Source organism: Theropithecus gelada, chromosome X, assembly GCF_003255815.1.
Source record: "Theropithecus gelada isolate Dixy chromosome X, Tgel_1.0, whole genome shotgun sequence".
Classification (NCBI taxonomy): domain Eukaryota; kingdom Metazoa; phylum Chordata; class Mammalia; order Primates; family Cercopithecidae; genus Theropithecus; species Theropithecus gelada.
The window spans coordinates 116,227,507-116,254,866 of NC_037689.1; the positions used below are offsets into that span (position 1 = coordinate 116,227,507).

The 27,360-nt window shown below is 40.0% G+C and overlaps 1 protein-coding gene and 1 pseudogene across 1 annotated transcript in view; both read left to right on the top strand.

Annotated features, from left to right (window-relative positions):
• Positions 1-25,884, top strand: part of IL13RA1 (interleukin 13 receptor subunit alpha 1) — a 65,887-nt gene extending 40,003 nt beyond the window's left edge. Inside the window, exons 9-11 of the mRNA XM_025372720.1 lie at positions 6,347-6,443; positions 8,943-9,027; positions 23,101-25,884. Of these exons, the coding sequence (XP_025228505.1) occupies positions 6,347-6,443; positions 8,943-9,027; positions 23,101-23,193 (275 nt within the window). The 3' untranslated portion in view covers positions 23,194-25,884. The remainder of the gene's footprint in view (positions 1-6,346; positions 6,444-8,942; positions 9,028-23,100) is intronic.
• On the top strand, positions 1,806-3,306 carry LOC112616236 (annotated as a pseudogene).
• Positions 25,885-27,360: the final 1,476 nt, after the last annotated feature.

Consider the following 27,360-nt stretch of genomic DNA (forward strand, 5'->3'; position numbering starts at 1 on the left):
TTTTTTTGAGACGGAGTCTCGCTCTGTCGCCCAGGCTGGAGTGCAGTGGCCGGATCTCAGCTCACTGCAAGCTCCGCCTCCCGGGTTCACGCCATTCTCCTGCCTCAGCCTCCCGAGTAGCTGGGACTACAGGCGCCCACAACCGCGCCCGGCTAATTTTGTATTTTTAGTAGAGACGGGGTTTCACCGTGGTCTCGATCTCCTGACCTTGTGATCCGCCCGCCTCGGCCTCCCAAAGTGCTGGGATTACAGGCGTGAGCCACCGCGCCCGGCCCATTGTAACCTTAAATGTGTCAAAAAGGCATATATAATCTTAGGAGTGATAAGTGGAGCACCCGGAAAGGAATGCTGCAGGTTGGGGCACAGAGCTATGGCCACATCAGAATTGTGCAGTATTCCATTCCAAGGCAACACATTAAAGGAGTTGCCTTGGCAGACCAGAATCTATCTTTGAAAGGGTAATCAGGATGTTGAAGAATCTCAAAACTTGGCAAGGAACAATTGGTAAAGTAACTTTGAGGAGTCATGATTGCTGATTTCTAATATTGGAGGTATTGTCAGGTACAAGAAGGAATAGGCTTTACTTTTTATGTCTCCAAGGGGCAACACAGAACCAACTTAAGAACTTTTTAAACAGCTGTATATGAGCCAAACAGATTGTTGAGGTAGCCAATTCCCTATTAATTGAGAAGCTCAACAAGTTATGTGCCAGGCATGGTTGTATTAGTTTATTTATTGCTGCATAACAAATTACTCCAAAGTTTAATGGCTTAAACCAACATACATTTACCATCTCACAGTTTCGGTAAGTCAGGAGTCTAGCCACAGCTTAGCTGGAGGTCTCATGAGGTTGTAGTCAGGCTGCAATGAGAACTGAAATCTGTCTGAAGGCTTGACTGGGGACAGAGAATCCATTTCCAAGTTCACTCATATAGTCGTTGGAAAGCCTCAGTACCTCACTGGTTGCTGGATGGAGGCTGTCGCAGGTTGAATTGAATCTCCCAAAAAGATATATTCGTAGGTTTCAACCCCTGGTAAATGTGAATGTAACCTTATTTGGAAATAGGATTTTTGCAGATATAATCAAGTGAGGATGAGGTCATGCTGGATTAAAGTGGACCCTTCATCTAATGCCTAGTGTCCTTATAAAAAGAGCAGCCACACAGAGCACAGAGGCACACAGACACACAGGGAAGAAAGCCATGTGAAGATGGAGGCAGAGATTGCAGAGATGCAGCTACAACCAAGGAACACCAAGGATTCCCAGGAGCTACCAGAAGCTAGGAAGAGGCAAGGAGGGATTCTTCTCTAGAGCCCTCAGAGGGAGCATAGCCCTGCTGACACCTTCATTTTGGACTTCTGCCCTCCAAAACTGTGAGATAATACATTTCTGTTGTTTTAAGCCATTCAGTTTGTGGTAATTTGCTTCCCTTAGTTCCTTGCCACTTGGACCTCCCCATAGAGCTAATTCCTGACATGGAAACTGGCTTTCCCAAGTGAGTAATCCAAGCAAGAAACAGTGTGAGAGAACACCCAATATGGGAACCATGGTCTTTTATAATCTAACCTTAGAAATGACATCCCATTACTGCTGCTGTTCCGTTTTTTAGAAGTGAGTCAATTTGTCTAGCCCACGCTCAAGGAGAGGAGATTACACCAGGGTATGAATATCAGGAGGCAGGAATCATGTGGAGAAATCTTAGTGACTACCTAAAACAATGGTGCCAGGCCTTGATGATGCTTTCTAGATGTTCATGACCTAGTGGGAAAAATGAATATGCATGTAGACAAACGACAGTCTATATGTTAGATGTAGCAAGGCAGGCTTTGGAATTGCACAGTGTAACTGGAATTTGAGGCCTGACGCCATTATTTACTAAATCCTTCTGGATGACTTACTAAATCTCTCTGAGCCTTATCTTTCTCATCTGCTTAAATGGGAGATAATGCTATCATTATAGCATATATATGAGATAAGCATGCAAAACCACCCAGTATGGTATCAGACGTATGGTAGGTGCTTATTTAAGAATAATAGTAGTTGTTGTTAGGATTATTTTAGGTATTTTAGTAGTGGTAAGTAACCAGTAAAATATGTAGTCACTGTTAATGAGATGACATATTTAATATAGCATCTTTGTTAATAGTGTTTAAAACTAGTTAAGATCTTCCGATTTACCTGAGCGGGCGGGGAAACCCGCCCCATGAGGATCCCCTGGGCTCGCCCAGTGCACAGGGGAAGCGTCCCGTGGCTGGGCCCCTCTTGGTCAGCCCATGCAGCCGCCATGACCTGGAGCATCACAGCCGGGGGTGCCCACCAGCTCAACACCACCACATTCACGCGGCAGCGCTTCCCCGCCTGGCAACCGCTGCTGTTGGCCAGCATTACGCTGCAGCTCTTCTACGTGGGCCTCGCCTTCTATTACTCCTCCAACAGCATCAAGGAGCTGGAGTACAACTACGCTGGCAGCCCAGGCACCAGCAACTGCTCTGTGTGAACTGCAGCTGGCCAGGGCTGTGCGCCACCGCCCACCTGCTCATGTGCCTGGTACTTCTCACTGCCTGAGCTCTTCCAGGGCCCCGTGTACCCCTACTACGTGCTGACCAACTTCTACCAAAACAACCGGTGGTATGGAATGTCCATGACAACGCGCAGCTGCGCAGGCTGCCCAGCACGCTGCACCACCCGGTCAATGAGTGCACCCACTGCGCCGCCTGCCCATTGCGCACCCTGCACCATCATTACCAACAGCCTCTTCAACGACTCCTCCTCGCTGTGACACCAGCGCCGGCCGGCGGGCCCTACGTGGAGGTGCCGCACTACCGCACTGCACCTGCATCGCCTGGTAGACCAACAACTATCCCATCAAGTTCTGCAACCCGCCACTGGTCAACGGCAGCCTGGCACTGGCCTTGCATGGCACGGCACTCCCGCCCAACTGGCACCGGCTGGTCTACGACGAGCTCAGCCCCATCCCCAACAACACCGGCTTCATCAACCAAGACTTCGTGGTGTGGATGCACATAGCAGCGCTGCCCTCATTCCGCAAGCTGTATGCGGACATCCACCAGGGCAACTACTCAGCTGGGCTACTACGGGGTGTCTACTGTGTCAACATCACCTACAACTACCCGATGCGTGCATTTGGCGGCCACAAGCTCCGCATCTTCAGCAGCATCTTGTGGATGGGTGGCAGGAACCCCTTCCTGGGCATCGCCTACCTGATCATCAGCTCCCTCTGCATCCTCACCGGCTTTGTCATGCTGATCATCTGCATTTGCTACCAGGACCAACCAGAACGATGATGACAATGGGGAGGAGGGGTGATTCCAGCTTTCCAACGACCCTTCCTGCTTCTTGCCAAAACTGTTGCAAGCTTCTTTCAGCCTCCCCCCTTTGCCCCTCATCCTATTCCAACTTCTCCTCACTTTTCCTCCCTTTGTGAATGAGGGTACCAGAGGAGGGAATTACCCGCTTACTCTTGGGGGCTGCTAAACCTTGTTGCCTGGTGGTGGAGGGTTGACTGCAGAGTGAAACATCCTTGCAAACTCTCCCCACCTCCTTCATCATACTGAGTTGCCATGTTAGGTTCTCCAAGTCAGAGAGTGGAAAGGATCCCTATAGAGACTCATTTTCAACCCCTACCAGAGGAAGAGATTGAGAGACCTAGCAACATGAAATAACTCAATGAAGATCAGGCAGCTGGCAAGTGGTTCCTGACGCTAAGGCTAAAGCTTTTGCCACTACAGTACAGTGGTTTTCTTTTCTTTGTGGGGAGGGTGGGTTGGGATGGAGAGAGGCCCACAAATTATCTGCAGAGGCATGGAGGGGTGTGGGAGAACATATTTGTTAAATATGCAGATAGATGAGGAGTCACCAACCCGAGATTCTGACACAATAATGCTGGGGTGAGATGCTTGAAACTGTGTTTTAACAAACTCCTCTGGAGATTCTCGTATTCTCTCAAATTTGGAAATCACTACCCTGAACCAGGTTGGACCTGAAGCAGTCACCTGAGTCCAGTTTTTCAGATAGTAATTTGTTCCCAGGGAGAGTGACACCATAATGTTGCAGGTTTGGTCTGGCACTCTGCCTTAAATGACTTGTGTACGCTCTAATGACTTGTGGAATGAATTTTTTAAAAATCAGTATCTCTGGGCTGGGTGCTGTGGCTCATGCCTGTAATCCCATCACTTTGGGAGGCTGAGGTGGGTGGATTACTTGAGGTCAGGAGTTCAAGACCACTCTGACCAACATGGTGAAACCTTGTCTCTACTGAAATATAAAAATAAGCTGGGCATGGTGGCAGACGCCTGTAGTTCTAGCTCCCGGGAGGCTGAGGCAGGAGAATCGCTTGAACCTGGGAGGCGGAAGTTGCAGTGAGCCGAGATTGCGCCCCTGCACTCCAGCCTGGGAGACAGAGTGAGACTGACTCTGTCTCAAAAAAATTAAATTAAAAAAAATCACTATCTCTGGAAAACTAGTTGGTGTACAGATTTGTAGGACAGGGTTTGTGTTGATTTATTTGATATTTTAGTATAAGCAAACAGGCAAACTTTACCAGATCCTGTGTAGAAACTTGAAAATGTGAGGCCAGTTTGTACATTTCAGAGGGAACTGTAGAATCAGATAGCTGGAAGGGATCTCTGAGGGAAAGTACTTTCCCTAGTCACATCTGTGTCTCCTGGCTCAGTCTTCTTCATCATTTAATTTGTGTGTTTGGGTGTGTGCACGCGCGCATGTGCGCACTTACAAAGGGCTTCATTCATACCTTTTCTCTTGGATCTGGAAAAAAATTTTTATGTTTTCCAATGAGATACGTTTGTTTGTAGTAATCATATTTGAATCAATACTAAGGCATATATAGTTTTATATGTAAACTAGAATCTTAAAATTATTTGAATCTTTGAGATAATGTTAAAAGTCTTAGCTAAAATCATTCCATTGATTTTATCAATTGAGTAATATCAATGTTTAAAGTTATTCTAAGAAGGAATATTTTTATTTAAAAAAATCTTTCATGGCAAAATAGCTTAAAAGAACTTTTAAAAAAACCCTTTGTGATATGTTACCAGTTTATTTGCTAAAAGCAGTTATTTGGTATTTGTCAGACAGAATTATTCAGTGCCTGCTATTATAACTATTTTCCAGTTACTACTAATTCGTTTATACTCCTTCCTTTAAAGCAGTGCAAGATCTTGAAGTTGTTTTTTTTAATCAGTTAAGAAATATTGAATTGTATTGAATAGTTTACATAGTTTAGTCTGTTCTAGTTCTTTGAAAGTTACTGAACAATGGACAATGTGCGTGTCACTGACATCTGTCTCAGATCTTCTGGGACAATCATGATTTAAGACATTCTATGCCATTATTACATATGCCAAAAAAAACTTGGATAATTCCAATGTGTTGGCTTTCCAACTTCTGAACACTACATAATTTTACTATCAGTTTTTGAATAGTGATTTTAGGCTATGAAAACATTATTATATGTACATAGAGAAATTTTTATTTGTTATGAATGTTTGAGCTCACTAGCCCAGCCCTCCTCTATTTTGAATAAGAGAGTTTACTACATTTTTTTACTATGTAGTTGAAAACAACATGTATTTTGTCATTTTTAGAATGGTTAGTCTATTTCTATACAATTTTAAATGAGGCTGGGCACAGTAACTCATACCTGTAATCCCAGCACTTTGTGAGGCCGAGGCGGGCAGATCACTTGAGGTCAAGAGTTTGAGACCAGCCTGGCCAAAATAGGGAAACCCCATCTCTACTAAAAATACAAAAATTAACTAGGTGTGGTGGTGTGCACCTGTAGTCCCAGCTACTCGGGAGACTGAGGCAGGAGAATCGCTTGAACCGTGGAGGCAAAGGTTGCAGTGAGCTGAGATTGTGCTCTTGCACTCTAGCCTGGGTGACAGAGTGAGAGACTCTGTCTCAAAAAAACCAAAACAAACAAACAAAAGTTTAAATGAGACCATCAATTTTAAGGGATTCTGATTCAGATTAAATTAATCAATATGGTTCCAGGCCCTGGTCTCTGAGTTTTTGAAAGAGAATAAAGCTTATATTTGTCTTTTTAAAAATATCCTGATTTCAGGTAATCTTTTAGGTATTTGTTCACCCAGGGAACTTCAGGCACCAGAGGAGGACTTTTTTTTTTTTTTTTTTTAAAACTATTAATTTAACAGAAGATAAGATAATTGAAGAGTTTGGGAAAATAGGTTGGGGGAGGGAGCAGAAATATTTGTGATCTTACTAGCTAATGGAATTGCTGCTTGGTTTATTACTAAAAGGGTTTTATTTCTCAAGTCTTTCTTCTGTTTGCTTTTCATTCTCCAGGTAAGAAGCGCAATTCCACACTCTACATAACCATGTTACTCATTGTTCCAGTCATCGTCGCAGGTGCAATCATAGTACTTCTGCTTTACCTAAAAAGGTAAGGTAGCTGCCCAGGCAGGTTTTGCAGTTTCTGATAGCCTGTTTGCTATGGTTATTACTCTTAGTGCTTGTGTTTTATGTCTGCCCAGTGTATAAGAAGCATGTTGCCTGTAAGTAGCTTTTGGGAGCATGACATGACAAGGAAGTATTACTGTGCCCACTTTCTTTTCCTTTTCTTTTTTCTTTTCTTTTCTCTTCTTTCTTTTCTTTCTTTCTTTTTTTTTTTTTTTCCTGAGATGGAGTCTCTGTTGCCCAGGCTGGAGTGCAGTGCGGTGGTGTGATCTTGGCTCACTGCAGCCTCCGCCTCCTGGGTTCAAGCAATTCTGCTGCCTCAGCCTCCCGAGTAGCTGGGATTAGAGGTGCCCACCATCACGCCCGGCTAATTTTTTGTGTTTTTAGTAGACAGGGTTTCACCATGTTGGCCAGACTGGTCTCAAATTTCTGACCTCAAGTGATCCACCCTCCTCAGCCTCCCAAAGTGCTGGTATTACAGGCATGAGCCACTACACCTGGCCACTATGCCCACTTTCTAATGAAAAATGTGTTGGATTAGTTTTCCAGGGCTCCCTGCTCAAGCATGGCTCCCTTTGCATGTGTTTAGGATTGTTGAATAGGTCCTATGTTCACTTAATACTCTTTCAAATACCTAATCTATCAAGTTAGTCAGTAGTTCTTGGAATGAAGTTTTAGAAATGGAGACCATTACTAATAAAATGACTGCCTAGTATTAATACAAAGCAGGCTACTACTTAATATTGTGGGAAAGAGAACTTCATCAAGTTGTCATGAATGTATGGTATCCATTCCTTGAGAAGGTATTATTTTCTCTATCTCATTATAGGACTGTTATTTGCTCTTGCAGTAAATAACTAAGGTTGGAATAAGGTTATTAAGCTAGATCCAGAACCAATATTTTATCATTATTTCAACATTGATTCAACATATATATATATTTTTTGAGTGCCTAATTGTGAACCAGGTAGTGTTCTAAGTGCTAAAGTTACAGCAGTAAACAGGACAAAGTCCCCATTTGCATTCTAGAGGGAAAGATACACACACGCACATACACACAGACACACAAAATAAATAATAAATACTATGATTTCACATAGAAGTATAAGTGACAGTAGCAGGGTACAGCTAGGGAGGTGCATTTTACGTAGGATGGCCAGAGGACTCCTCTCTGAGGAAGTGACATTTGAGGAGAGACTCCCAATAATGTAAAGGAGTGAGTCATTCAGATATTCAAGGAAAGAGCACTCCAGGCCACGGGAACAGCAAATGCCAAGTCCCCAAGGCTGAAATGCACTTGGTTTGTTTGGCTGGAGTGGAGAGTGCAAGGTGGAGAGTAGCAGCGAGTGAGGACAGAGGTTGGCCAACCAGATCACGCAGGCCATGGCAAGGAACTGCGATTTTATTCTAAGCATGATGAGGAACATTGGAGAGTTTTGAGCAGAGTTGGCACATGATCTGAATTACTGTCATAAAGATCATTGTAGTTGCTGAGTGAAGAACTGACTTGGGCAAAAGTGGAGGCAGATGGAGTAGTTCAGAGGAATTGCAGTGTTTTGGCAGAAAGATGAGGATAACCTATACTACGGGGTTAGCAATGGAGACAGCAAGAAGTGGTCAGAAATAGTATATATTTTGAGAGTAGAATTGATAAGACTTGCTGATAGCTGCCTGTCTGTGGAGGTATGAGGGTAATTGAGGATTCAGAGATACCTCTTAGATTTTTGGCTTGAGCAACTGAGTGAATGCTGGTGCCATTTACTGAGACAGAGAAGACTGTGAGGAAAGCTGGGTTTGAGGAAAGATAAGGACTTCAGTTTTGCACATGTTAAGTTTGAGATGCTTATTAGATATCCAAATAAAGATGTTAAATAAGCGATTGTGTGCATGAATCTGGAGTTGAAGGGAGAGGCCTGGGCTGGAAATCTAATTTTGGGAATGCTCGGCATGTGAATGGATTTAAAGCCCAAAGACTGAAGGGAGTGCTCATAAAGTGAATGAGATAGACAAGAAGACAAAAGACTGAATCCTGGGGGCACATCCATGGACACTCACTGGGAGATGGAGGCAAGCCCATTAAAGGGTGCTATAAGATTGGAAAATGGAGAGAAGTTGGAAGAAAAAAGAAACAGGAATGTATCCTGTTCTCAGAAGATTATTTTTTTTTTTCAAAATTATACACAGCAAGTGCCCATCTGGTCTATTAAAAGTAGAGCAGCATTATTATTTAGATGATAGGGTATAAGTAATTCACTTATTCTGATGGCCCCTGTGCTCCACCTATGGGCAAGAGTGGAACTTAATGACCTTAGAACATTGATTTTTGTGTACCCTATTTTAGAAATTTCTTCACAACTGCCTTGTCAATAAAGATGACTTGTGTACCATGTCTTTTGTCTGTGCCTTCTTTTAATATGGTGGTATTTATGTGGGACACTGCTATGGACTGGAAGGTTTGAATCAAAATGTCTCTGTTTTCTTAAAGGCTCAAGATCATTATATTCCCTCCAATTCCTGATCCTGGCAAGATTTTTAAAGAAATGTTTGGAGACCAGAATGATGATACTCTGGTAAGAACAGATTTCATGGGGCTTAAAATTGTTTTGTTTTGTTTTGTTTTGTTTTTGGAAGCTATGGGATTTTTCAAAAATGTGGTAAAGTATCCATAACATAAAATTTATTATTTTAAGCATTTTTAAGTATACAGGCTGGGTATGGTGGCTCACGCCTGTAATCCCAACACTTTGGGAGGCTGAGGCAGGAGGATCACTTGAGCCCAGCAGTTTGAGACCAGCCTGGACAGCATGCCACTGCACCCAGCTAATTTCTGTATTTTTTTTGCAAGATCCTGTTTCTACAAAATATATAAAAATTAGCCGGGTGCAGCAGCATGCACCTGTAGTCCCAGCTGCTTAGGAGATTGAGGTGGGAGGATCCCTTGAGCCCAGGAGTTCAAGGTTGCAGTGAGCCATGATCATGCCACTGCATTCCAGCCTGAGTGACAGAGCGAGACTCTCTTAAAAAAAAAAAAAAGAGTATACAGTTTAGTGTCCTGAAATGCATTTGTAAGTTGTGCAACCATCACCACTATCTCTTTCCAGAACTTTTTCGTCATCCCAAATAGAAACTGTGCCTGTTAAACAATAATTCCCCATCCCCTCATTCCTCCCACCCCTGGTAGCCTCTATTCTACTTTTTGTCTCTATGAATTGAATATTCTAGATACCTCCTATATTTGTCCTTTTGTGTCTGGCTTATGTCATTTACCATAATGTTTTTAAGGTTCATTCATGTTGTAGCATGTATCAGAATTTCATTTTGAAATTGGTTCTTCTAAAGTACAATTTATTTTTAGAAATTTGAAGAAGAGCTGATTTAAAATATAGTATCTGAGGCCATGCATACCAGTGAAGAAGTCTTCAGAATACTTTGCTCATCTTATATGACTGGACTCCATTCTCTCTCTGGTTAGGGGACATATTTTATCAAAACATGCAGGAGGGAGGGCCTCCTTTATAAAGCTAGCCTAATGAGCAGGCCTTCTGACTCTTGGATAATTTAAAAAACTTGATGTGGGGACATATAAACATAGGGTAAGCAATTGAAATGCATTGTGTTCATGTTGTTTCTTGGAAGGCTAGACTCCAGAGACATAGAAATGGAGCAGCCCTACCCCAACTGTTACAGTTGGTTTCCTGCAGACTCTCATGCTAGAATTTGTGGCTAGAAAACTTAAGACATTATGGGAACAAAAGGGTTTGAGGCTTCTGTGATAAATCCAACTAAAGTTAGATTTCAACTTTATCATCCACCCTACTGAAATAATAAAAACACTAAGTGAAATAAATATTATTATCATTATGTGTATCTTAAAGGAATAATAACAAGCATAGGGCAGTTAATTTAGGGAAGTAGTACTGCATAGTAGATAATAGCCTGATTTCTGGAGTCAGATTGTCTGGATTCATATCCCTGCTGTGTCATTTACCATCTTTTTGACCTTGGATAATTTTCTTAGCTTCTCTGTGACTCAATTTTTTCATTAGTAAAACGGAGGTAACAATAGCACCTGCCTCATAGTGTTGTTATGTGGATTAAATTAATTTAATACCCAACAGGTGATTAAATGGAAACTGCTTAGCCTACCTGGTACATTGTAAGTGCTTAATAAGTGTTAGTGATTAGTATTACTATTGATGATAATTTATTTTTATCTTTAATTCCCAAATAATTATTGTAATAATGGGCAATTCTCAATGGTAGTGATGATATTTGGTTAGGGAAGGAAGGCAGAGAGGCATATATGCTATCAGAGGAAGATTCATTTGGATCACTTTTTCACCAGGTCATCTTCACAGACAGTAGATAACTGTGCCAGACCCTGGGAGTCAGGGCATGTAGATCCAGAAGTTAGGTACCTGATAAGGACATTGTATGCCGTACCTGGAGCGAGTATGATAACTATGGTTCTCCAACTTTAGTTGAGTCACAATCAACTGGAGTGCTTATAAGAAATACAGATTTCTGGACCCTACTTCCAATCCCCTGACCTGACCTGATTTGGCAGGTCAGGGACGAGTTCTGGGACTCTGCATATTTAACAGGAGCCACAGATGATCCATGTCCCGCTAAGAGAGTCTGTAGATCACACTTTGAAAATCACTGATAAAGATATTTACCCCTGTCTCTTACGTCATTTCACCAGCTGTGATAGATGCTGGAGGTTGGGAATTGTACTCTAACAACTTTAACCAGCTATTGAAAGTCTGCTATGTGTCAGACTATTATGTATTAAGTGCTTTGCCTATATTACCTTATTGAATCTTCATAACCACCCTGTGGAGAAGATGCTGTTGGTATTATTTTACAGATGAGGAAATGGAGCCCCAATGAGGTTGAACAATGTAGTTGCAGTCACACAGCTAGTTGGTGGTAAGGTAGAATTTGACCCAGGGCTGTCTTATGCTAGACTTCTCTTGGTCTTTCTACTAGGCTGCATTGCCTCTTGTAAGATAGAATGCCTGTCCTGAAGAACCTCACCATCTTCTAAGACGTCTGTATGACAGAAGTAGAGGGTTGGGATAGGGGATTTCTGAGAAAAAGATTTGGGGTTATATTATGAATAGCTTTAAATGGGAAGATATTGGCATGTCTTGTGTATATTAATGGCACTTTTCATGCACTGCTGCTGGTGGGCCTGTAAAATGATAGATATCCTTTCTGGAGGGCAAACTGGTAAAATGTAACAAGAATCTTTGAGCCTATGATTATACTTTTAGGGACCAATTTTGAGGAAATAATCCAACAGTGGCACAAGAGTGGTCAATGCAGCATTTGCTTTTAACATGAAAAATTAGAAGCCAGTGAAACATAACAATTGAGAATTAGTTTAAAAAAATTAAAATTAGGTTTTCAAAGCATTTAATGTTATAACAAAATACTCAAGATACAGGAGTAAGAAACAGACTATAAACATGTATATTACAATCATAATTTTTATTAAAAATGCTTTAATATATACATAGAATGAGGGGAAGGAAATGGGTCTGAATGAATGATCATTTCTAGGCAAAGGGATTGTGGGTAACTGATATTATTCTCTCTCTACCTTTCTAAAATTTCCAGATTGCCTATAGTGAGCATGTACTACTTTTATAATAAAAGAAACCCTGTACAAGTCATTAAGGGAAAAAGAAAATACTGTAGTCATCCAGGTCTGAGAGATAATAGGGACTTGAACTTAGGAGGTAGCAGAGGAGATTGACGTAAGAGACATTATTAAAGGAAATCAACTCATTATGATTTGGTGAGTCTGTGTGGGTGATGAGAGGTAGGGAGAGTAAAAAATAATTTCAAGTTTTCAAGTCTGAGTAATAGAGTGAATGATGGTAACACTGACAGCAAAATCAGATCAATTATCTTTCTCAGAGATGGGAAAATTGCTTTTTTCAATTTGCTGTCTAGAGGATAATATGTTGTTTCTGTCCCGATGAGTCAGATAATTCTGTAATTTGGTGACGCAGGTATACTGACAATATGGGCCATTAAAAGCACAAGGTATTTTTGTTTTGTCCATTGCAGACCATTAAACAAAATCAGTTCTTTAAAACTAAAAGTATAATAAAAATTCCAGAGATGGGGAAGGGTAAGAGAACAAATTTTTATGTCTGCTTTTAACCAAATGGCATATGCTGCATATTCTTTTACTTCTAGCATCATTGAATTATTGAATGAACATAGCCCTAGAGGTCATCTAATGAGGTGGATGTTGACATGTTTAACTATTTCCCTTTAATTATAAATGTTCAAAACTCGAGATTCTCACTCATCTCCCGAGATGGGGACATTAGGAGCCACAGAGAAGTTTCTTAAGGACTGTCACTGTTTTAAGCCAATCTTGTATTGCTATAAAGACATACCTGAAACTGGGTAATTTATAAATGAAAGAGGTTTAATTAGCTCATGGTTCTGCAGGCTTCAAAGGAACTGTGGTGCCAGCATCTGCTTCTGGTGAGTACCTCAGGAAGCTTACAGTCATGGTGGAAAGTGAAAGGGGAGCAGGCATCTCACGTGGTGAGAGTGGGAACAAGAGGGGGTGGGAGGTGCCATACACTTTTAAACAAACAGCTCTCATGAGAACTCACTGCTGTGATGACAGCACTAAGCCATGAGGGATCCATCCCTATCACCCAAACACTTCCCACCAGGCCACACTTCCAACGGTGGGGATTACAATTCAGTATGAAATTTGACAGGGACATATATCCAAACTCTATCGGTCACATAGAGAGGCAACTGCAAAACCTGGACTAGAACCCATATAGCCCAAAGTTACCAACTTCCAATCCAAATAAATAATCTTTGTTCTTTTTTAAACACTCTTTTCTTCCACACTGCACCATTAGTAGTTGTTCTTATAGGACAACTTTTTAGTTATGGCCATAAATAAATTAAATCTTCAGTATAGTTTTCCTTAAAGTTACTCGTGTTTTGATGATGTTTTGTTCATTACTGTAGTAACGTTTTGGCCAACAGCATTTCTTTCTGTTGCTTTGCTATTTGCCTTCTCCTTATGACTAATTGGGCTGTTGGCCATATTGAGGGGAGGTAAGGGGAGTTGCAGAGGGAATTGCTTCTCCTCTCTATCTGCATTTCTTTTATCCATAAAAAAAAGCTATTCTCCCCCTGCTTCTTGGAAACCAATTCTTATTTTCAGCATTGTGCCATTTTTATATTCCTGATCAGAAAGGAGCTTTTTAAAACATGGGGATAACATCGAAATACTGCTGATTATTATTTTTTTACTTCAGTGTGTATCTTCTTTTTTTCTTTTTGGAGATGGAGTCTCATTCTGTCACCCAGGCTGGAGTGCAGTGGCAGGATCTCGGCTCACTGCAGACTTCGCCTCCCAGGTTCAAGTGATTCTCCTGCCTCAGCCTCCCGAGTAGCTGGGACTACAGGTGGTACCACCATGCCTGGCTAATTTTTGTATTTTTAGTAGAAATGGGGTTTTGCCATGTTGGCCAGGCTAGTCTCAAACTCCTGACCTCAGGTGATCCGCCTGCCTTGGCCTCCCAAAGTGCTGGGATTACAGGTGTGAGCCACCATGCCCAGCCTCAGTGTTTATCTTTAAAAACTAAGAATGCTTTCCTACATAGTCAAAATAGCATCACTGTACTTTAAAAATTATTAATTCCTTAATTTCATCTAATACTCAGTCCATATTCAAGTATTTCCAACTGCCCAAATTGTCAGGAGACAGATATTATCCAGTCATCTCACCACTGACCACTAACACAGTGGTTGAGATTGACCACTATATTTAAGGTGATAACAGCATGTCCCCTCCTGCCATCTGCACTTATTTCCCCTGTTGCTTCAACACAGATAATCTGTGTAGTGTTACGCTAGCACCTTGTCAAGTCTTCGGCTAATGCTTTTTACATCAGTTGATATCATTGCTTGAATCAGTAATTTCCTTAGGGGTTGGGTTGAATATTACAATTTTTCTCTTTCTGTCATTTCTACATTTACTTTTGTTTGTTTGTTTGTTTTGAGACAGGATCTTGCTCTGTCACTGAGGCTGGAGGGCAGTGATGCAACCTCTGCTCACTGTAGCCTCAACCTCCTGAGCTCAAGCAATTTTCCTGCCTCAGCCTCCTGAATAGCTGGGACTATAGTCATGTGCCACCACACTCAGCTAATTTTTAAATTTCTTTTGTAGAGACGAGGTCTCACTATGTTGCCCAAGCTGATCTCCAATTTCTAGGCTCAAGCGATCCTCCTGCCTCAGCCTCCCAAAGTGCTGGGACTACAGGCATGAGTCACCATGCCTGGCCCATTTCTACACTTATTAGCTGGCACTTATCTATAAAGTGCTGCTTTCAGTCATCAACTGAGCTCTTTAGTTGTTCTGAAATTTAGTTCCTACTAAAAAGACAAGATGCATATTTAATTATTTCCCTTTGTCAATTTTTAAGGTGAGGAGTTAGATTAATAGACACCTCAGATAGTACCAAGTTGTTCCTCTCCATACCACCACATTCAACTTGTTTTTTTGTTTTTTTTTTTGAGACAGGATCTCACTGTGTTGCCCAGGCTGGAGTGCAGTGGTGCGATCATGGTTCACTACAGCCTCAACCTCCTGGGCTGAAGTGATCTTCCCACCTCAGCCTCCCAAGTAGCTGGGACTACAGGCGTGCACCACCACGGCCAGCTATTTTTTGTTTGTTTGTTTGTTTGTTTTTTGTAGAGATGGGGTTTTGCCATGTCTCCCAGGCTAGTCTGAAACTCCTGGGCTCAAAAGATCTGCCTGCCTTGGCCTCCCAAAGTTCTGGGATTACAGGCATGAGCTACCATGCCGAGCCTCAACTTGTTCTTTTTCAAGTTGCAATGATTTTAAGGTGTGGAGATCTACAATTCATTTTGTATAATTTTCTGTTTTGAATGGTAATCTAAAGACTGGGGCATGAAATAGGTAGACTTGTATACCAAGGCCAGTGTTTTTGCATGGGGCTAAGGTACATGAAGCTGTCTTCACTTCTATAGGCAATCCACTCTGGAAAATATCTTTTCCAAATCTTGAAAGTAATCTTAAATTGAGACTTGATGTTTCGTTGTACTACCAAATTTATGCCTTTAAAATGTAAAAGCCTATATAACATGCTGTTTTTCTGGGCTCAGATAATTACCAACTGAAAACCAGTTGTGTAAGCCCCCTAATCACTGATTTTCTTCATCTATGATGTTTTTCATCTTTGGCCATTACTCTGTTGTTGATTACTTTGTTTTTAAAATTGGCAGTAAGGATTGAATTTTGGACTGGTAATTGTGTGGATTTATTTATTTTTTCCTACAAGTGGTTCAAATGGTTTTAAAATTAGACAGGTGTATAATTCACATAATTGAATAGCAGGAAAGAGCCATTGCATTTATTTCTTTTACCTCACATGGACATATTCATAGAAGCAGTACTCAGGAAAAGGCCACTGTGTTGATAAAGGGTGGAAATGAGAGTAATTCCAATTTTGGGGATGAAAAAAGGCAATCAGAAAGATTAATGTATTCTGAAAAGCCCCTTCTGTTGTTGTGTTCACCTCATTAAAACAAATTGCTTTTTTCTTGTTCAGCACAGCCAAGTGTTGGGTCTAATGCCCAGAAGCAAAAGTGTAATTTTCAGGGTGCATTTTTAATAGTTATACAGTTTTAATTTATGAAAAATCCATGTCTCTCTCACACACACACACACACACACACACATATATATATACTTCACCACTATACTTTCATGCATTTTTTAACTTTTTTTTTTTTTTCTGATCACTTGGGAGGCTGAGGCAAGCGAATCACCTGAGGTCAGGAGTTCGAGACCAACCTGGCCAACATGGCGAAACCTCGTCTACTAAAAATACAAAATTAGCCGGGCATGGTGATGCGTGCCTGTAGTCCCAGCTACTTGGGAGGCTGAGGCAGGAGAATCGCTTGAGCCCGGGAGGCAGAGGTTGCAATGAACCGAGATTGAGCCACTGCACTCCAGCCTGGGCAACAAGAATGAGACTCCATCTCAAAAAAAAAAAAAATAAATATATATATATATATATATATATAAAGCAATATACATTTAGTATAGACAAATTAGAACTAGAGATAATCAAGAGAGAAAAACAAAATCACTCTTAATCCTGTCACCCAGATAAAACTATCTTTAATGATATGTGAACAACATAGGGAAACTGAAATATCTTTAGTAATAAATGGAGTAATAGCAACCACAATAACAATAGGTCATACTTACGGAACCTTTACTATATGTCTTAATAACACTGTCATCTTGAATTGTATTTGAATATAACAAATGAGAATTAAAAGAATTTCTGAACTTTTGATATATTATAAAATAATTTTAAATGATGATTGAAAAGCTATTTTTCCATATACTCTCCCCATTTGCTCTCCATTTTTGAAGTTGTTGAGCATCTCCATTGTGGGTGTCCTCATATAGGTCCCTCATTTAGTCTTACTTCAATGTGTGGAGATACACTTGATGCTCACTACCATTTTTTATGTCAACATTGCTCCAGTCATTTGGGTTGTTTGAAGCTCGAAAGTTTTCTCAGGAAGGATTCATGAGCAAGGAAATTCAGCATTTCCTGAATTATTTACCAATTGATGGAATTGGCTACCTTTATCATTGAAAGTCATTTTGGCAAGATATAAAATCCATGGCTCATACGTCCTGCCTTGCGTATCTTAAATGTGTCATCCATTTTCTTCTGGCATAGTATGTTTTTGTCAGAGTCAGCAGACAATATAATTTTCCTCCTGTATTAAAACACTTGGTCTTTTTGTCTGGTTGTCAAAGGATTTTTTTCTTCAAAGTCCAATAATTTTACCAGAATACGTGTTGGTGTTGTGATTTTCTGCAGTATATAGTGTGCTTTCTCAGTATGTAATTTTAGATCTGGTTTTTAAAATTTTAGTAAAAGTTTCTTCACTTATAGATTTTAGTTATTCTGTTCCCGTGTTTTCTTTGACCTTTCACATCTTCTTTTTTGTTTTGGCACAGGGTGTTGCTCTGTTGCCTGGGCTGGAGTATGGTGGCACCATAATAGCTCATTGCGGTCTCCAACTTCTGGGCTCAAGTGATCCTCCCAACTCAGCCTCCTGAATAGCTGGGACAGGCGTGTGCCATCATGCCTGGCTAATTTTAAAATTTTTTTTAGAGACGCGATCTTGCTATATTGCCCAATCTGGTCTTGAACTACTGGATTCAAGTTATTCCCCCACCTGGGCCTTCCAGAGTTGAGGGATTATAGGTGTGAGCCACTGCACCCAGCCCGTTCAGTCCTTTCACATCCTCTTGAATAATTTTCATCCACCTTCATTTCGTTTTTGTTAAAAAATCCTACTTTTTATCTGTTTCTTTAAGGTCTTATCTGATGATATGTTGTGTTTATTTGCCCTGTGTTTCTTCTAGCTTAGTCTTCAATTTTGAAATGATTATTTTCTTTTACTTTTATTTTATTTTATTTTATTTTTTGAGATGGAGTCTCACTCCATTGCCCAGGCTGGAGTGCAGTGGTGCGATCTTGACTCATTCCTAACTCCGCCTCTCAGATTCAAGTGATTCTTCTGCCTCAGCCTCCCAAGTAGCTGGGATTACAGACACGTGCCACCACGCCTGGCTAATTTTGTATTTTTATTAGAGATGGGATTTCACTATGTTGGCCAGGCTGGTCTCGAACTCCTGACCTCAAGTGATCCACCTTGATCTCCCAAAGTGCTGGGATTACAAGCATGAGCCACTGCACCTGGCCTTCTTTTACTTTTAATTCTCCTGTGAGTTTTGTCATCCCATTTCTGAGTTGTTTATATTGACTTTTAATATATTCTTCTACATTGTTTACTTTTTTTCATATCATGTAACTTTTAATATACCTCGGCTAGTTTTGAAATATTAGATTATAGTTTTCATCTGTTTTGTGGATATACATTCTGTTATGTTTTAATTCTGTAAAAATATTATTCTGTGACTCATTTTTATTTTATTCTTTAATTTTAAACATTTTTTATTTTTTAAAAAATTGTCACTTTGGGAGGTTGAGGCAGATGGATCACAAGGTCAGGAGTTCAAGACCAGCTTGGCCAACATAGCAAAATCCCATCTCTACTAAAAATACAAAAAGATTAGCCAGGCTTGGTGGCAGGCGCCTGTAATCCCAGCTACTTGGGAGGCTGAGGCAAAGAGAATCACTTGAACCTGGAGTCAGAGGTTGCAGTGAGCCAAGATCATGCCACTGCACTCCAGCCCGAGCAACAGTGTGAGACTCCGTCTCAAAAAAAAAAAAAAAAACCTTGTATATTTTTTTTTTTTTGTAGAGGTGGGGTTTCACATGTGTATTGCCCAGGCTGGTCTCAAACTCCTGGGCTCAAGCAATCCTCCTGCCTTGGCCTCCCAAAGTGCTGGGATTATAGGCATGAACAACCACGCCTGGTTTCTGTTGTTCATTTTTGTATGAAATCAGTTTCCTGAACTTTTAGAAGGAGGCTTGATTGAGACAAGTTGTTGTTTTTTTTTTCCCCTAATTTTATGGCTATAGAGCTCCATCCTCTAGTGAATTACATTCTGAAATCTCCTGGCCCTTTCTGTCTACCTTTTCTGCTTTAATCTAGGCTTTCTTTTATGTCTCTCTTGTCCCTGTCCTGGCCAATTTGTAATCCAGTCTCACCAGTTTCTCCTCAGAGTGCAGCTTTGCCCTGGAAGGGATCAAGGATTAGTTTTGAGAGTTTCTGGAGGCCCAGGCTGCTTTCAGTCTAGACAATGAACTCCTTGCACTCAATCACTGTTTGAAAAGATGCCAACCCTTCCCTTTATTAGTTGCTCATAAATTTGCTTGCTGAAGTTTGAGTTGAGTTGTTTTACAGTTCTCAGATCTATAGGATGCCATGTTGAGTCCGTTTATATACTCTTCCACAGCTGATACCATTTTGGTCCTGTAGCTCTCTCTGATTTATCCACACTCACTCTTATTTTGAGGTTCATGGGGGAATCATTTTCATCTTGTTTTGTTGTAGATTTCATCTTGTGTTGGTAGATTTTGGATTTACTTTCCTATTTATATTTCCCACTTGTGTTTTTTTATGGTGATATTTGGGAAGATTCAAAAATTATGCCGCTACCACCATCTTCTTCGCAGAATTTTTCTGCAAACTATAGACCAAGGGGCAAATCCGGCTTGCCACTTGTTTTTGTACAGTCTTTAACCTAAGAATGGTTTTTGTGCTATTAAATAGTTGGGAAAAAAATCTAAGAATACTGTTTCATGGCACATGAAATTAAGATTTCAATGTCACACAGTTTCGTTGGCCAGGCCCATTCATTTATATATTGTCTGTGGCTGCTTTCATGCTTCAACAGCAGAGTCGCGTTATAGGCACAGAGACTATATGGCCCCCGAAGCCAAAAATACTTTTTATCTAGCCATTTTCAGGAAACGTTAGTTAACCCTGGTCCCCTATAATATAGTTTTTAGTGGCTAAATAATATTCCATTGTGTGCACGTATTATAATGTACTTAAAAAAATTCCAATTGGCATTTGGATGAATCCTAAATTTCATTGTATAGGCATCGTTTCACAGCTAAGTATAACCATATGTATTAATATTTTATTACTGTCTTAGGATAAATTGTTACAAGTCAAATTGTGTGATCAAGGGAGAGGGCATATATATTTTAAACTCTTTGATACAGACTGAGTATTCCTAATCTGAAAATCTAAAATCCGAAATGCTTCCAAATTTGAAACTTTCTAATGTGACATTCAAAGGAAATGTTCATTGCAACATTTTGAATTTCAGATTTTTGCATTAGTGATGTTCAGCCAGTAAGTATATAGTGCAAATATTCCAAAAACTGAAATACTTCTGGTCCCAAGCATTTTGGATAAGGGATGCTCTACCTGTATTGACAAATTGTCATCCAGAGAGATTGTACAGATTAAATTCCCATTAAGGAAACTGGCTAAATAAGTTACAGTGCATTCATGCAATGAAATATTACGTAGAGGTTAAAATGAGGTAGATAATTTTACTGATGTATAAAAATATATGACATACACTGTTAGGTGAAACACCCAGGTTACATATGGAGAGTATGATTCCTTTGTGTTAAGGAAACTGGGACATTAAAATGCACAAACTTAAATTTTTTCATAAGAAGCATAGATTACAACTAAGTTGTGCCAGTTCATGTACCTACCAGCAGTATGTTCGACTGGTTGTTTGACCATACTTTTGCCAATATGATGTTATCTAATTTTAAAATTCTTGCCAAGTTAATAAATGAGAAAAGAGCGTCTTAATTTTATAGTCAGGTTTTGTACTTTTTCCCAAGTTCATTGGCTTGAATTAATTCTTTTGTGAAATTCTTGTTCCATGCCCATTTTTCCTTGTTGTATTCATCTTTTGGTGGTTTGTAAAGTTCTTTACATATTAGATATTAACCCTTTGGCTTCTTATCCATGTTTTCCTTTGTGTTGTATTTAGGGTAATTAATGATGTACAAAAGGGTTTTCTTTATTTATGCAGTCAAATCTTCCTGTAGTTTTAGGTGTAAAGAGCCCTTTCCACCTTAGATTTATATAGTTGTTCCTCTACATATTTTTCTAGTACTTATTTGATTTTGTTTTTTTACATTGAGATCTTTAATCCATCAGGGATTTATTCATGTAGGCTATGAGGTAGGGTTTAGCATTGTTTTCAAATGCTTATATTACCCAGTTGTCTTAGTGTCATTTATTAAATAAGCCATTTTTTCAAGGTTATGTAATTTTTTTCAAATTGTTTTTATTAGAAATCTGTACATTTCACGTTTTAAAATCAAGTTTGACATGTAATTTACAGTAAAAGTTACTCTTTTTTGAGTGTTCAGTTAGAAGAATGTTAGCAAATATATGCAATTTTGTAATCACTGCTCCAATAAAAATATAGAATATTTCCATCATCTCCTAAAAGTTCTCTTGTGGTCCTTTGCAGTCAACCCCCTCTGTTAATCGTAGACCCTTGCAAACACTGATCAGTTTTCTGTCCCTAAAGTCTTGCAAGATGTCCTATAAATGAAATCACACAGTACATAGCTTTTTGAGTTTGGCTTCTTTTACTCAGCATAATGCGTTTAAGAGACATCCACATTGTGGTGTGTGTCCGTAGTTCATTTCCTTTTATTGCTGAGCAGTATTCTATAATATGGTTGTAACACAGTTTAACCATTCACTTGTTCAAGGACATCAGAGTTGTATCTAGTTTTTATCTATTACTAGTGAAAATGCTATAAACATTCATGTAGAAGTCTTTGTGTGACATGTTTTCATTTCTCTTGGGTAAATACCTGGGAGTGGGATTTCTGGGTCATGTGGTAAGTGTATGTGTTATTTTATAACCAAGTGTCGGACTGTTTTCCATAATGACTGCACTGTCTTATTTTCACCAACAATACATAGAGATCCAGTTTCTCTGCGTTCTTATGAGCACTTGGAATTGTCGGTATTTTTAATTTTAGCCATTCCAGTAGGTGTGTCAGGGTTATGTAATTTATTTAGAATAATTTGCATATTTTCAGCAGCGTTTCCCAACTTATCCCCTCATCTCTTAACTTGCGCAGTCCATCTTCAATTGCACAACCTGAGGCAGTTCTTGTTTCTGTTTTCCTTCTTTCTATTTCTTTTCCTAAGAACATCTGTGCAGAAAACGAGCTTAGACATAATCTAATGCAGGGTTTGGCAGACTTTTTTCTGTAAAGGGCCAGATAGTAAATGATTTTGTTTTTGCAGGCCATTCAGTCTGTGTCACAACTCTACCATTACAACATGAAATGCAAGCAAAGGCAATACAGAAACAAATACAAGCATTCAGCCAGATTTGGCCTGTGGACCATAGTTGGCTAACCCCTGGTTTAGTCTAACAACTTTATTTTACAGATGAGAGGACCGAGCTCATGTTTCACCCTTTCCTCTGATTTACAAGTAAAAGTAAAAAAAAGACAAGGACCAGGATATTGGCTTTTACCATAAAAGACATGCTTGAATTGGGTTCAAGATAAGTGTGCTTTATGTGTAATTTCCTGTTCTAGCAAATAATGTTAGATGAAGCTCTTAATATAGGGTCTTTCAACAATTTCAGTTGCAGTAAGACTTTTGGAACATCTTATGTTTTGCCATTCATCTCAATGCTACTTGACTTTTTGAACCTGTTATGTCTCTGGAGCAATGACATTAAGAAAATAAAGGTAATAAAGTTCTCAGCGAAACAGTTGGAGTAAGAAGGGCATGACATCCTTTTATTCTTCTTAATGGATTTTATTTCCAATGTTGGAAATGTCCAAATTTGTTTATTTCTGGAGATAGTCATTGTACATCATGTAACTATCCCATGATTCCCACCTCCATTTAATGTTAATTCCTGATTGTTCTGTTTCATTAATCATTCAGATAGATAAAGATTCTTAGGTCAAAAAAGGAAAAAACAGGAAATCATACACTTACGGTTCCATGCACACCAACCTAAAAATAAGCATTGGCACTAAGTACTCAGGGAAAGAACACTGTTTAGAAATGTCATTTTGTATGTGTTTTTTCCTCCCTTCTAGCACTGGAAGAAGTATGACATCTATGAGAAGCAAACCAAGGAGGAAACCGACTCTGTAGTGCTGATAGAAAACCTGAAGAAAGCCTCTCAGTGATGGAGATAATTTATTTTTACCTTCAATGTGACCTTGTGAAGATTCTTCCCATTCTCCATTTGTTATCTGGGGACTTATTAAATGGAAACTGAAACTACTGCACCATTTAAAAACAGGCAGCTCATAAGAGCCACAGGTCTTTATGTTGAGTCGCGCACCGGAAAACTAAAAATAATGGGCGCTTTGGAGAAGAGTGTGGAGTCATTCTCATTGAATTATAAAAGTCAGCAGACTTCAAACTAGGGGACAAAGCAAAAAGTGATAATAGCAGTAAAGTTAATCTTATCAAGAGTCGTGACAACTTCCTAAGGGATCTATACTTGCTTTGTGTTCTTTGTGTCAACATGAACAAATTTTATTTGTAGGGGAACTCATTTGGGGTGCAAATGCTAAAGTCAAACTTGAGTCACAAAGAACATGTAGCAAACAAAATTGATAAAATCTGATATCTATTATTTTGGATCCCATTGAACCATGTTTGTGGCTATTAAAACTCTTTTAACAGTCTGGGCTGGGTGCGGTGGCTCACGCCTGTAATCCCAGCACTTTGGGAGGCCGAGGCGAGTGGATCACTTGAGATCAGGAGTCTGAGACCAGTCTGACCAAAATGGTGAAACCTCGTCTCTACTAAAAGTACAAATTTTAACCGGGTGGCATGCGCCTGTAATCCCAGCTACTCAGGAGGCTGAGGCAGGTGAACTGCTTGAACCTGGGAGGTGGAGGTTGCAGTGAGCGGAGATCACACCACTGTACTCCAGCCTGGGTGACAGAGCAAGACTCTGTCTCAAAAGTAAACAAACAAAACCAAAAAAACCTCTTAATAGTCTGGAGTCATCATTCCCTTCGACAGCATTTTCCTCTGCTTTGAAAGCCCCGGAAATCAGTGTTGGCCATGATGATGACAACTACAGAAAAACCAGAGGCAGCTTCTTTGACGAGACCTTTCAAAGCCTTTCAAAGCCAGTGGAGGTAGAATGACTCCTTGGGTATTAGAGTTTCAACCATGAAGTCTCTAACAATGTATTTTCTTCACCTCTGCTACTCAAGTAGCATTTACTGTGTCTTTGGCTTGTGCTAGGCCCCTGGGTGTGAAGCACAGACCCCTTTCAGGGGTTTACAGTCTATTTGGGACTCCTCAGTTCTTGCCACTTTTTTTGTTAATCTCCACCAGTCATTTTTCAGACCTTTTAACTCCACAACTCCCACACTGATTTCCCCTTTTGCATTCTCCCCCCTTCCCTTCTTGTAGTCTTTTGATTTTCATTGGAAATTAGGATGTAAATCTGCTCAGGAGACCCAGAGGAGCAGAGGATAATTAGCATCTCAGGTTAAATATGAGTAGTCCGAGAAACAGTGACTAATTCTTGCATATTTTGTAACTTCCATGTGAGGGTTTTCAGCATTGATATTTGTGCATTTTCTAAACAGAGATGAGGTAGTATCTTCACTTAGAACATTGCTATTCGCTTGAGAAAAAAAGAATAGTTGAACCTATTTCTCTTTCTTTACAAGATGGGTCCAGGATTCCTCTTTTCTCTGCCATAAATGATTAATTAAATAGCTTTTGTGTCTTACATTGGTAGCCAGCCAGCCAAGGCTCTGTTTATGCTTTCTGGGGGCATATGTTGGGTTCCATTCTCACTTATCCCCACAACATATCCATATATATCCCCTCTACTCTTACTTCCCCCAAATTTAAAGAAGTATGGGAAATGAGAGGCATTTCCCCCACTCTATTTCTCTCCTCACACACAGACTTATATTACTGGTAGGAACTTGAGAACTTTATTTCACAAGCTGTTCAAACATTTACCAATCATATTAATACAATGATGCTACTTGCAATTCCTGCTTCTAGGGGAGGGGAGATAAGAAACCCTCACTCTCTACAGGTTTGGGTACAAGTGGCAGCCTGCTTCCATGGCCGTGGAGAAGCATGGCGCCCTGGCTTCTCTGAGGAAGCTGGGCTTCATGACAACGGCAGATGTAAAGTTGTTTCCTCCTTGTGAAGTCAGATTGAGGCTGGGAGACAGCCATTGTAGATGCTCTACTTTGTTCTGCTGTTCTCTAGAAAGAATATTTGGTTTTCCTGTATAGGAATGAGATTAATTCCTTTCCAGGTATTTTGTAATTCTGGAAAGCAAAACCCATGCCTCCCCCTAGCCATTTTTACTGTTATCCTATTTAGATGGCCATGAAGAGGATGCTGTGAAATTCCTAACGAACATTGATGCTGACAGTCATGCAGTCTGGGAGTGGGGAAGTGATCTTTTGTTCCTATCCTCCTCTTTTAGCAGTAAAATAGCTGAGGGAAAAGGGAGGGAAAAGGAAGTTACGGGAATACTTGTGGTGGTTTTACAGTCACTAAAAAGTGATCCCTAGGCCTTGGGAGCTCTTGGAGGCCTCTGTATCAGTGGATTTCCCATCCCCCGTGGGAAACTAGTAGGCTCATTTACTATTTTAGATCTAACCTATGTGGATTTTTTCCTAACATACCTAAGCAAACCCACTGTCAGGATGGTAATTCTTATTCTTTCATTCAGTTAAGTTTTTTCCTTCATCTGGGCACTGAAGGGATATGTGAAACAATGTTAACATTTTTGGTAGTCTTCAACCAGGGATTGTTTCTGTTTAACTTCTTATAGGAAAGCTTGAGTAAAATAAATATTGTCTTTTTGTATGTCACCCAAATGTTTTCCTTTGGTCTTATTTTGGGGAAATGCTGAGAGGTAGAGAAAATGGGAGTTAAAAGAAGAAACATGAAAAAATTCCAAGCCAGCTATTTTATCTTATAATCATTCATCATGAGCTTCTTTGATGTTCTGGCTGTTCTGGTGTGCTTGTGTTTTCTGATAAGGCCATGAATAGACTTAGTTTAATATTAATTTAGCCTTTGTAAGCAGCACCTAAAGGGACTTAAGTATTCAATAAATTGTAGTTATGATAATTAATGGAAATGGAGGGTTGGTCCTTTCTAATATTAAGCTAAAGTGGAGTGCAATATGATTAATCATATACATGATGTGGACCTCTAGTCACAAGGTAATAGATTAGCAGGTTAGATTAGAGACTAAGAAAACCAGTTTTTGGCCGGGCGCAGTGGCTCACGCCTGTAATCCCAGCACTTTGGAAGGCCGAGGCGGGCTGATCACGAGGTCAGGAGATCCAGACCATCCTGGCTAACACAGTGAAACCCCATCTCTACTAAAAATACAAAAAAATTAGCCGGGCGTGGTGGCGGGTGACTGTAGTCCCAGCTACTCGGGAGGCTGAGGCAGGAGAATGGCGTGAACCCAGGAGGTGGAGCTTGCAGTGAGCCAAGATGGCGCCACTGCACTCCAGCCTGGGCGACAGAGCGAGACTCCGTCTCAAAAAAAAAAAAAAAAAGAAAGAAAATCAGTTTTCAATAGCTGTCCTTTTAAATGCTGGTGATACTGTTTCATATTTTCTATAACTACTGCAAAATGGTTTTAATGTCATGGAGGTTTTCTTCCCCTCATTTGTGTTAAGCTCAAGGAATATGTTTTCAATCAGATCACATTTGCTAATTACCCTGAATCTTTATAGAATTCAAACCCAAGGGTAAGAGTGAGGGTGCTGATCTTGGTCAAGTTACTTCTTTAACTATCTAGAATTATCCAGGAAGATTCTGAAAATCTGTTTCCAGGTAAGTATAGCTGTTTTGTTGTTGTTCTTGTTGTTTTAAAATAAGAAACCTCTTTTCTGATTTTTAACACATCAACACTGAGTGTTATAATGGAAAACATTTAAAATTGAGAACCCCCTTGAGGTCGTAAATTTGTATGATATCTATGGAAAACAAATTCCTGTAGCCACAAACATGATCACTTTGTCTCAGGGGTAGAGGAGCCAGAATGATCTAAGCACATTTGCTTTCCAGAGTAATTTATCATTTCCTTGTTTCCATGAACTTTTGCTCTTTTAAAGGTGTAACTTATGCTCACATGAAAAGCACATTATGCTACTAGCTTATTAGTAGTTTTAAAAGAAAGCCAGAGGACAAGAACATTTATTTCAGAGACTCTGTTTTAAACCCTAATGGTTGGGTCAAGCAAAGTTTTTCTTGTAAATTCCATAGCTAAATCTTAGCATGCTTTTACTTTAAGCAGGGGAGGAGTTTTACTGACATTTGGATGTGCTAGATAT